This window comes from Manis javanica, chromosome 3 (genome assembly GCF_040802235.1).
Source record: "Manis javanica isolate MJ-LG chromosome 3, MJ_LKY, whole genome shotgun sequence".
NCBI classification, from domain to species: domain Eukaryota; kingdom Metazoa; phylum Chordata; class Mammalia; order Pholidota; family Manidae; genus Manis; species Manis javanica.
In genome coordinates this window covers 178,647,771-178,659,949 of record NC_133158.1, presented here as the reverse complement: position 1 = coordinate 178,659,949, position 12,179 = coordinate 178,647,771, and the positions used below count along the sequence as shown (strand labels likewise).

The following is a 12,179-nucleotide window of genomic DNA, read 5'->3' as shown; positions in this document are numbered from 1 at the left end:
CAGGTGGCTGCACCACCCCACCCCCCTCTCCTTCCACCTTCACCGCCCTCTTCCCCCACCGGAACACGCCCCTCCCGCCCTCTAGTTCCAGAAGCCACAGACAAGAAGCTGAGAAGAGAGACGGCAATAGGATATCAGTGACTCAAGTCTTTGTATCGGTTTGTCTATCTGTGTATATGTTTTTATGAAAAAAGTGTTGCTGACTGTAGTCGTTGTATCTCAGTTTGTACGTTTGTGTGTCTAAGTGTATAAATGAAAAAAATTTTCTTTAAAAACAAGCGATTGTGAAGATTGAGCATTCTGGAACTTCCAGAGTATCTAGTAGAAAATGTTAAGCATGGGTGCAAATTTGAGTTTGGCGGGGAGTCGGGGGTGGGGGAGGGGGTTGGTGCATGTCCTTGTTGTTATCAGCTGCCTAAGTTTACCTAAAGTCATTTAAGTCAATGTTATCTACTAAATCTTTTAAGACTTTGATAACAACTCTGCAACCTTTATTTGCCTTTGAGGTACTTTGTTGTCATTCTAGTTAATTGGATAAGTGTTGCTTCATAGCAACCTATAATCCTATTTAAGCAAGTGCCTTAAAACTTTCTTTTAACAACTTCCCAAAATCAAATTCAAAAAAGGTGCTTTTGCCTCTAGTTGACTCTGATATTTTCCAGAGGGCCCCTGGAACATGTCAGAGGAATTTTTTTCTCATTGGAGAAAGTATTTAGCTAATTTGGCTTATTTATCTGATATATAATTACCTGCTTAATTACCTGGAAAGCACTGTCAAAAAGAATGATGCTAAACTGTTACTGAATGTTTTGTGTTACAGAAATATCAGAATTTCCTTATGTCAACTGTCTTACAGTAAGCTCTCATCAGATCTTTAACCACAGTCATTTGTAAGTCTTTTGCCATTTATAGTCACTGTTTTATTATTCCTACACTAGTAAAGAACTAGATTTCAGCAGAACAGGTATTGGTTACATAAAATTAAGTAAGCTAAAGAAGATGGTTTTGTGGCTTTTTGTTTCAAATGTTGTTGATAAAGTGTTTTAAGCTTTTTCTCTTAAGCTGACAACAGTTTAGTAAATGACTGTCTCTATAAGCAGAATTGAAACTTTATCTTTCTCTCAGCCTGATCCCTCCAGAATTTAAAAACTCTCAGTGACTATTTTTATGTTTCATGGCAGTATGTTTATTTGCATAAGTTCAATAAGAACCTTCATTCCTTGTAAGAGGACCAATTAAAAACCCTGGTTATACTACCAAGGCTTTGACTGGAACGTCATACCTGAGAGACACCTGTGTAAACTCAGATATGAACAGACAGCTTTAAGGAACTAAGATTGACTTTATGGAGCCAACAAAGCCCCTTGGAAAAACTGGCCTGGTACCTTGCTTACAGAGTTTCCAGCAGCCTTACCAGGTGAGTAAGGAAGGTCACTTCCTGGCAGGTGCAGGAACCTCAAGAAGAGAGGAATTCACCCAAATGTACAGGTACTGCAGGCACAACCTGATCGCAAGTCTGGCTTGGCTTTCTGGCCTCAAGAGGCCCTTAAAAGTTCAATCTGAAATTCCTTACAAAAAGTTCCAGGAAAGCATATTTAAAAGAGCCTATGTAATCAATTGCTCTTCTTGCTGTACTTATGCAAATAATAAAGCCAACTGTTAATTTTTTTCTTAATCTAGCTACTTCTAATAAAAATAAGGGTGATTTTAGAGAAAAGTATTGTTTCAATAATGCAGTCTTATCTATACTAAATCCCAATACTAGTCCCAATACATTGAGATGTAAACTCGATCCAGAATTCCAGTCCTCCATAACAGCCTGGCTAAATGCCCTTACTGGGCACCTTAATAACAGTTTGTGGTTTACTCTTAGTTGCCCCTTGTGTCCCCAGGTTCCTCCAACAGCAGCTAACCCAGATGACCCAAGTCGCCACCAACCAGATGTTACTTCACCATTATGCATCTCTTCCCACTGAACCCCCTCCTTCAGCCTAATACCAGCCTCAAACCCTCAAAACGCCCCTTGTCAGCCGGAAGTAGCCAGATTGAGTCATCGCCCATTATGACCAAAAGGCTGGAATGTTAGGCTGGAGAAGGGAAAACAAGGACATGCAAACAGAGCAGAGAGATACCATAGGGGGAGAACAGACCAGACCCCAAAGTCCGTGCCGTATATGGAAAGGGGACAGCTCTCCCTGAATTCCATCCTGATGTGCCAACTGGGACCCGGATGTCAGCCTCCTCCCTCTTGGAAAGAAAAAAGTTTCTAGTTGACTATTATGTCACCTTTAGCCAATCGTACCTCTCAACACCCCTTAGGATAGCTTGCCCACTCCTCCCCCTCCTAATCCCTTATAAGGGCCCCACCTCCCTAACCGGGCGTGACTTCTCTGGCCTCCGGCAAGAAGGCCATAGAACCTCACCCGGGGGTATTTAAATAAATTACCTGGCCCTTTGTTGCCTCTCTTTGCCTGCTTATTCGGGCTAGAATTTATCTTACACCCATGTAGACAGAATCCCAGTTCAGAGGTCCTGCTGACTACCACCAGATGTAACTCTAGGAGGAAAATCCTAGGGCAAAATACCTTTGAAACTGAAATTAGTCAAAGGTAGAAATAAATTTTATTTCTTACAATCAGTTATCCATTTCTGCTCCCATGTTCTCTAGTGACCAGGCTGCAGAAGAACCCCCCCCCACCCAACCTCTCTAGTCCAGATAAGCCCCCTTGCCCTGATAATTACCTATTCATATCGAGATGGATGACTACTCTCCACCTCCTGGAAACACCCACTGTATGGAGATGCCCTAAAGCCAGGTGAGAGATTTTGGAAATACTGCAATTTCACCCACAACACCAAAACCTTTCGCTGTCAGCCAGCCATGTGCTTCTCATCCATTCTTTGACTCAAAAAACCTCAACTATGTCTCTGTACTAAACAAGGGCTGGGTGCTGGGCATCAGACTGAGCCATGTCTTTATCTTTACCAGTGAGAAGCTTGGACTCTCTGATGCCAGAGAACACATGAGTGCCACAGAGTCCGACTCAGTGGTCGGGGCCATACTGCCCTGGTTTGTGTCCGGGCACCACTTCCTTGCTGTGGGACCCCCTTAGGCACATTACCCAGCCTCTGTGACTTGGTTTCCTCAGTTTTGAAATGGGGGTAATAACGGTATTTATCTCATGGCTGCTGGAAGAGCTAATGACAGGGTGTGTGAAGCACTCAGAGTGGCCTTAGTAAGTGGCTTTACCTTGTACAAAGTAAGGGCTTTACAACTGCTCAAGTGAAAGTGAACGACTTCAAATCAGGATTATGCAACATTTCTGTGCTGGTCAGAAAACCAAAACTGCAAAGGTTTGCATCATTTTTTTTTGGTTATGTCTCATTTTTTTGAACAAAGTGAAAAGAATCAAACCCTGAAGCAAATGAAATTCAATCTTGGTTTTGTTTGGCTGCTAGTCTGCTGCTGTGTAGGCTGAATTTCTCTTTGGTGGAAAAAACTAACCAGAAGGTGTGACAAAATAATCAAACTGGCAACTGGGCCCAGTCAGGCCCTTCCTGTTAAACATCCAAATGGTTACAGAGTTTGGGAAGCCAGGAGTGTAAGCCATTATTTCCTGTAGCTTCCTCTGGAAACAAACACTGCTGCAAGTTGAAGCCTGCACAGAGTGGCAGGGAGACGGGCTTGGGAGGGCTGGGCAGGAGGAAGGAGTTCCTTGGCTGGCTGTGCATCCAGATAAAGCAGATGCAGAGCAGTCATTGTATTTCAGTCTTGCTAGACCTGCTCTGGTATTTACTCTCCCAGCCACAAGAATCAACAGGTGGGTGCCTGTCTCACAGGTATGCCCACATTCCAGAAACCAGACCTGCATGTACATGAGAGGGGTACTCTCTTCTGTAGCACTTACCTTGTTTCAAACTCCAATTCTCTGGCTTGTAGCATTGGGTAAGGCCAGAGCTTCCTGGGGGCTGGGAGACCACCGAAATTCCTCAAGGTGTTTGGGTCTGTCCCTCCCAGAGCTGGCATAACTGTGGGCTCTCCATAGCAACCACCCCCTGCTTACAGGGATCATCACCCTATGTGGGTGTCAGCACAGCCCCACGGGAATATCATCACCCCATTTTGTTGATGGGAAAACTGAGGTGCAGTGAGGTTCAATAACTTCCTCAGGTCACATAACTAGAACGTACTGGAGGCACAACTCAGCCACAGGTCCATCTGGGCTCCTAACTAGGGTGTCAAACAGGGCCCACTGTGCAGGCCAAATTTACCCTTCTCCCTGTCTTTGTAGAGCCCATGAGCTAAGAATGGTCTTAGCATGTTTAAGTGGTTGAAAAAGATCAAAAGAATAATATTTTATGGCACATTTGAAGTATACGAATTTCAATTTTTTTCATTTGTGGTGAATATGAATAACATTTTTGTAATACAGTCATTCCCATTTGTTTGCATGTTATCTGTAATTCATACACTATGCATTAAAGAGGCAAATTTGGCTAGTTGTGACAGAGACTCTATGGCCTCCAAATTCTAAAATATTTACTCTCTGGTCCTGTAGAGAAAACATTTGCCAACCTCTGCACTAACCCACTGTGTGGGCAGCCTTGGGGGTGGCTCCTCTAAGGATGGGATGTATAGGAAAGCTTGGGGTAGGATCTCCCTAAGTTCAAGGACTCTATGGAGAAATACAGGGGGTGTGAGAAAGGCTTCGGGTAGATTTAAAACCAGTTGGAGGGCTGGGGTCTCTGGTGGCACGCAGCAAGGTTCTGTCCTTAGCTCCATCCCAGTCAACACCTTTATTGGTAGTGTGAGACAGGGCTTTGGCGCTGCAGCGGACCAGCTGGTCACTCTGCACTCTTTCTACACAGAACCCTTATGTGATTCACCTTCCGCCTGTTCCTGGATTCAAGGATCAGAGCATGACCGTCTTCCCCAGGCCGGGGTGAGCGCATGTCCCCATCAGGGCTGATCAGGCTGGAGGGGAGGGCGTCACTCCAAGGTGGGGAGAGGTTCCTGTTCTCTTGTCTCCTCTCTGGACACGAATAAGGAAACACCCCCACCCCAGTGGCCACCTGCAGGCTTCCTGAGACAGCACTGGGATGTTGTTAACATTGTGGGTGTGAGTGGAAAGCAGAAAGGCACCCGAGTCCTCACCATTACAATGAGGAGCTGCTAGGTCTCCCCAGCCTGCCCTATTCTCAAGACTTCCTGCTGTACAGAATCTTAATTTTTGTTATGGTTAAAGCCATTTCAGTCAGGGTTTTCTGTTACTTATGACTGTGATAACCTGAAGTCCAGGTGGCCAAAGTAGTGGCGGTCTACCTCGGGGCCGGTTAATGGGCTTGCTGCAGGAGCCTGGCCAAGCTGGACCAGCCCGCTGGGCTTTGCGCATTTTGGTGGCTGGGCTAACGTGCCTTTCCCAGTAGTGCCCTTGGATGTCCTTGGCCCACAGCCCCTGGACCACCTGCTGTGGCCTCATAGACATGCCCTCAGCCTGTTTGGGGTGGCAGTCTAGGCCCAAGGAGTGATTTTCCATGACTGACTATTGTAAAACAGAGAAAGTAATGTTTGGGGACAATAGGTGGGACTGTTTAACACGGTCTCATTTCTGGATGTCTGGATTTGAGGGTTGATTGAACAATAGGTATATTCTTATTTGTGCTAAAGTAAGCCAACTTTGTATTTCTTTAGAACATATGAGAATTTTCCTACAAAGGGATATGGAAATGGAACAAGACCTTTTATTGGCCAACGTCGAACTGGGGCTGAGTGGATTGAGAGTGGCTTTGGTGGGGTTTGCATCCTGGTAAATTGTGTCCCCCGACCCCTGTGTGGAGAGGGGTTGGCTGCAAGTGGAAAGAGGAAATAGGATGGTGGTGCTGGCAAAAGCCGAACTGCCCAGGTTGGCTGAGAAGTGACCACAGAAGACAGATAGGGACCATCCAAACATCACCACGCCCACCACGGCCTCCGCACTTGTCACTGAGGAGGATGGGCCCTGAGTCTCCCCATTCTTCCTTTTCCTCCTTCATAGTTTTAGAAGGTATTCTCCAGTCTTTGTTACCAAGGCTGAAGCCAAATTAATTAGTCCCATGCTGAGTAATGATGAAGACCTCCCCTGACCTCTGTAACTGGCTCATTCTTCCTGATCTTCAGGCAAGGCAGGATAACAGAGAGGCAGGCAGACCTTGATCCAAATCTCAGCTGGACTGCTTTTTCATTTATGACCCTGGGCATGTCTGAGGTCAGTGTAAAATGCGGATAATAATGAGGCCTCCATGTGTAAAATGGGGACAATAATGTCTACCCTGCAATGCTCCAGTGAGGAGTGAACGCAATAGAGATGGCAGTAATAGTGGTGGTGATCATCTGAGTGATGTTTGCTCCTGATACCAACCAAGGCTCCAACACCAACTGGTGTCCAACAGTCAATTCAGATACTAACCATCTGGAGTCAGTGTCAGGTCCCACAGGTTAAACGGTCCAGTCCCATAAGACTGCCCCAACTTCAGATGCCAATTGTAAGTCTTAGGCCTCCTGTACTTCTGACCACATGGCAATGAATCTGGAGCTGTATGACTGTATTTTGATGACTTGCTTGTCTCACAGAACTCAGGGAAACACTATTTACATTTACTGGTTTATTATTATAAGGATACAAATGAACAGCCAGATGAAGAGGTATATATAGGGTGAGACCCAGGAGGGTCTCAAGCACAGGAACTTATGTCCCTGTAGAGTTGGGCGTGCACCACCCTCCTGGCACACAAGTGTGTTCACCAACCTGCAAACTCGCCAAATCTCATTGTTGGAGAGTTTTTATAACCAATCTCTAGCTCCCCTACACTTCCTGGAGCTGAGGGGCGGGCTAAAAGTTCCCTACCTCAATTCACTGGTCTTTCTGGTGACCAGCCCCCATCCTGAAGCTATCTAGGGGTTCCCCTGAGTCACCTTACTAGCATAAACTCAGATATGGTCAAAGGGGCTTATTATGAATAACAAAAGATACTTCTATCTGTCAGGAAAATCCAAAGGTTTTAGGAACTGCCAGGAATGGGGACAAAGACCAAATACATTCTTCTTATACCATGTCATCATAATCATCTCTGAGGGAGAGACACTGGGTCATTGCTTTATGGGATCAAAATGACAGCCATATTTGCTTAGGGGAAGCCCTGGCTGTTCTGCATCACCCCACCCCCACGGGAGAGGGTGTCTGAGATCCTGCCAGAGCCCAGCATGCAGCAGAGCAAATCACAGGACGCCCCTGAGAACTGACAGATGGAGCAGATGCTCCCTTTCTGGGGTTCATCATCAGCTTGGTACCCTCTGGCTTCCTGCACGGTGCTCTCTCCTCCCTGACTTGCCCTCACCCTTACCCTGACTCTGGGCCCTTTGGCTTGGTCCAGACAGTTGCCCCAAGCAGAGCATGTTGCCTGGCGCTGGTTTCTAGGCTCCCAGGCTGGCACCTTGCTCTCCAGTGGTTTTCTCAGGCCTCCTGAAGTGGATGGCAAGGGTGGACCCTGGGCCTCTGTGCTGGGTCTTCTCCACACAGGCTCTTTCAGGAGCTGGATGCATTTTGCATCCTGAGAGAGGCACCCGTGTGATTCATCATCCTGAGTGACTCAGCCCAGGGGGCCCTGAGGCCTTCCTCTCCTGCAACTTTGCCACCACCCGGAGATTTAAGGAGATGATTCAAACCCCTGGTCCCACAACCCATGAGGGTCTGGAGCCCTTCCTAGGACAGGACGAACCCCAGGCAGCTGACTCCTCCTGTACCTCCTGCCATGAGTACTGTTTTGATTTGCCCCACACCCAGCCTGAACTCAAAGCTCAGCCCCTTCCCCTAGGACCACCAAGCATTTCATGAGGACAGCACCTTCCCTGGAAGGTAGGGGGGTCACGAAGGGCACCTCTCACACCCCGCTGTGGCCTCCTGCTGCTTCCTGCTTCACTTCTCTACCCGCCTCCTCCCTTTCCTTCCTTCCACAGCAACAAATGGGTTTTTCCTCTTGTCCCATGCACAGGGCGTCCCCCCACACCCGGCCGTCCTTAGATCTCACCTTGCCGTAGCACTTCCAAGGCATTAGATCAAAGCAAGTTTCCTTCCCAAGAGGAAAAAGAGAGCACCCTCTCCAGCTCGCCGCCTGGGTGACGGGGCCTCTCTGCGGCCCACCCTGCCTTCTCTCTCCTCCACTTCCGGGCAGCTCCCAGCCTCTTCCAGACCACCTTCCCCTTCCGCTCTTAACCATTTCCTGTCTTTCTCCCCACAGCAAGACCCTCCCTGCCTCCTCCAGAGGTCTCTGCCACCTCTGTTTCTGGGCCTCTCCTTCCTTGACCCCTCTGTCCTTGATATACACAGCAGATCACATCCTCACATAGGTCAGGGCTGGGGTGGGTCAACATTTCTACTTAATTCCTGCCCTGCAGGCTGTAACCCCTTCCTTCGAAGAAAGCTCCTGGAGCAGGTGAGTGGCAAGTGCTGTTATGGGAATCCTCTGACACTCTAAAATGCCGTGTGTGTTATGTGCGTGTGTACACAGAGGACGGGAGGCAGGGCTCCTCAGAACTGATCTGACGTTGCACTTGAGATTTCCACTTAAGGCACCCAGTGAAAATGAGCGCATAAGGGAAATGCCTTCTTCTTCCGCAACTTTGACTCAGGCTTGAAAGGGAAGGCTGCCTACCAGGAGCCCTGGAGACAGCCAGTGAGGGGCTCTCACCCCAGAGGGGAGGAATCCCCAGTGCCTTCCTGCTTGAGGAAAGCGGAGTCCAGGGGGTGGTCCAGGCAGCCTGAAGGCCAGTGGCGTGTGGCTCCGTTGCTCCAGGCCAGAGTCCAGGAGCAGGGCGTACACTGAACAGGGGGTACTGGCGGAGACCCGTGCTGGCCCGGGGCGTGAGTGAACAGCTCCTGGTGTGCAGGGCAGGCCGGCCAGAGGGGCTGGGCAGAAGGCCCATCACCGCGGGAGAAGTAGCAGAGCGGAGCAGGCGGCGGGCAGGAGGGCTGCCGCCAGCACATGGCTCTGGGGTCAGGCGGCCTGCGAGCGCGCCTGGCGGGGGCAGGCACCGTCCACAACCCTCAGAGAACTGGTATCCCCGCAGGTCCATGACCGCCTAGACCGCTACTGCTGCGGCTTTGAGCCCGAGCCCTCCGACCCGTGTGTTGAAGAGAGGCTCCGAGAGAAATGCCAGAACCCAGGCGAGCTGCGACTGGTCCACATCCTGGTGCGTCCCCCCTGTCACCCGAGACCCAGGCCTTCCTGTCTCTGTCACAAGATGCTGTTAATGTCAGAGATCTTCTGGCACTGGGGTTTCCCAATGTGGTTCTTTCAGGCAGCAGAACCCTGTAGTAATGTTTCCAGGAAGCCAGGATACCTAAAACTGATGAAAGTGGGGCTTTGAGAAAGCTGTTGAGGTGGGTGCGGGGTGGGGGCTGGAGCCATTTTCACCAATTTCACTGTCCCCAAGACTCCAGGGAGCCCCTGGGGCTCCTGGAAGCAGTGCATGAGAACGATGTGTCCAGCCAGCTGTCCTCACCATGCCAGTAAATGTGGAGCGTGGTCTGCAGCAAGGAAGGGAGCTTCCAGGGCCACGTGGTTGGTGGCAGTGGCAGCGATCCCTCTCTGGACCCTGATGGCTCCAGGCCGATGCTGATCAGAGAAATACTGTGCTACCTCCTGTTCAAACGAGAGCCCAAGCGATGTGCCAGGGCCATCAGAGAGAAGGGCTGGTGTGGCAGAATAGCTCTCTTTCCTGCACAAGGTGCCGCTCTAGGGAAGGGCTTCTCCGTCTTCTCCAGGGGGCCCAGGGTCCCCACCGCCTCACCCTAGCCAGTGCTCTGGGAGGCTAGCTCTCAGCATGGCGGCCCGGGATGAATTTCAGGCAGGCTGCAGCTGGTGGTGACAATTCTCCAGCCCTTGCCTCCAGAGCCATTTCTTCTTTCCCTGGTAAAAGGCAAATACCCCTGGGGGACTTAAGGCTTTTACATCCATCACTTACTTCTGGCGGCAGCCATTTCACAGATCCCGTAGGACAGTTACTGGAGAAGGGTATCATCATGCTTTAAGAAATAGATGATACCTGATGTGTGTGTAGGTGAGGTGGGAGAAGAGGCAGAAAGTGGGGAAGCTGGGGTCCTGGAGACCAAGCCAGCCTAGCTTGCTGGAGAGAATTATGGGAAGTTACCGTGGAATCTTGGAGAATGTAGTGGAATAGCAAGTGTACATAGGGGTAGGAGTAGGGAGCTGGGAGAGATGGCCTCCCGTTCACGATCACACCATATTTCTAAGGGGTGAGAGAATTCCCTGTTGCTGATTTTAGTTTTGAGGAGGTTTAGGAAGCACCAAACTCTTCTCCTATGGGGATGGAGTGTCAGTACTACGTGAGGAGGGAGGTCGGTCCTGCGTGCTCTCGGTGATGCTCAGGGGATTTGCCCAGGCGTGGGGCACAGGCTTAGCATGCATCTGAGTGTGTGTATGCGTGATGCACCCTGAAGCAGCAGCCCAGATCGGCGGGCTACCTCTGTACCTGCCAATTCCCCCAGGCCCTCACCCCTGCAACCACCAGAAGAGAAACCAGTCCCTCTGCCTTGCAATGTCATAGGATGGTGCTGTGGCTTGGTGCACCAGCCAGCTTCTTATTAGCGGTGTGACTATATTCAAATTACCAAACTTCTTTGTGCCTCTGTTTCTGTAAAATGGGTTTAACACTAGTGGCCCACCTCTAAGGCTGTTGGGAAGGTCACTGAGATGGTGCCTGGAGGTGCTGAGCACAGCACCAGCATACAGGGAGCTAACTGCCCAGTGCTCAGGGACCATCTGGGCAAGTATCAGGGTGGATTGTGGGACTCACAACTCAGGGCTTCCAAGGCCCTTCAGCCCTGATGGAGTCCATGGGCAGCAGCTGGGCTGTACCTGTACCCACCTCTCTCTCCATCTTCTTGCCTGAGGTCCGGAACAGCGATCCTTCCCATCTGGTCTACATCGATAATGCTGGCAACCTTCAGCACCCTGAGGACAAGCTGAACTTTCGGCTGCTGAAAGGCATAGATGGGTGAGGGTCAAGGGGGTGGGTAGAGGTTCAGGGATTGAGGCTTGATGATCCTGTTGTAGATCATGGGACTCAGTGGCTCCTGAGAAGTCGGTAGCTCATAAGACAAAAGTTGTTGAATCTGAGCCTCAGGAGTGGTGGAGTGCCCTGGGGAAGCTGAGAGGGGATACAGCCAGCAGGCCTTTCAACTCCTGGATGGAGGGCCCCACCCCCAATACCGAGGGCCTCCTGGCCCCACAGACCACCAGCTGCCCAGCTGAGGTATGGGCAGGCCAGGCCTTCCCTTGCCCCCGCTGGGGGGGCTAGCCTGGAAGCCTACCAACCCTGCTTCCTCTTGTCAGGGAGCTTATCCTTCCTAGGCTCTTTCTGGTCTTTCCAAGCAGAGCAGCAGGCATTTCCCCCAGGATGGCAGTTGACTCTCCTGGCTTCTCTGTAGGATGGGCCCCATCTGACAGCTCTCTCCCTTGCCTGCTTTCACATCAGAGGAGGAAGGGTCTCCTGATGACCCTGCAGGCTGACTCTGCCAGGGTTCCCAGGTGCACACATTCTGGCCATCTGGCTTCCCCTGTTGTGGGAACTCTGAGATCACTTCTGCTTTTCCTTTTGTTATGGGGCTCGGGGGACCTCCTCCAGGTTTCCTGAGTCTGTTGTGAAGATTCTTGCATCAGGGTGTCTACAGAATATGCTGCTCAAGTCGCTGCAGACGGACCCGGTGTTCTGGGAAAGCCAAGGCGGGCAACAGGGGCTGAAGCAGGCTCTTCAGACCCTGGAGCGGCGGGCACAAGTCCTACTAGGATACATCCGGAAGCACAACCTGACGCTCTTCAGGGATGGAGACCTGTGAGCTGCGCCACTGCCCAGGCGGGGCGCTCTCCTCGCTCGTGGGGCGCATCACAACACAGCCTGAGTGGGTTGCCACCCATCCTGATGGTCACATTTCCTGGGGTTCACCCATCATCAAGACAAATGGGACAAGCTAGAAACCAGAAGGGCACCGTGAAGGTCATGGCATGTGTCATCTGCTTGGAATGGTGAAGGTGGTTGTGGATTTTCAGTATCACCACATTCCTTTCTAACTTCTCAGTTCTGGCTATTTACTCCCTTGCACCAATAAATGCATTCAAGAATG

At 50.2% G+C, this 12,179-nt stretch overlaps 1 protein-coding gene across 10 annotated transcripts in view; it reads left to right on the top strand.

Moving 5' to 3' along the window:
• GASK1A (golgi associated kinase 1A) overlaps positions 1 to 12,179 on the top strand; it is a 66,293-nt gene extending 54,114 nt beyond the window's left edge. For 2 of the 10 annotated variants that reach the window (XM_073232462.1, XM_017639970.3), the window contains exons 3-5: positions 9,104 to 9,226; positions 10,950 to 11,053; positions 11,684 to 12,179. In XM_073232462.1, coding sequence (XP_073088563.1) covers positions 9,104 to 9,226; positions 10,950 to 11,053; positions 11,684 to 11,894 — 438 coding nt within the window. In that variant the 3' untranslated portion in view covers positions 11,895 to 12,179. Of the gene's footprint in view, positions 1 to 3; positions 2,636 to 2,668; positions 2,817 to 4,869; positions 4,944 to 5,692; positions 9,227 to 10,949; positions 11,054 to 11,683 lie in introns of those variants that run through there. The other 8 variants (XR_012129560.1, XR_012129559.1, XR_012129562.1 and 5 more) reach the window with 8 other exon arrangements.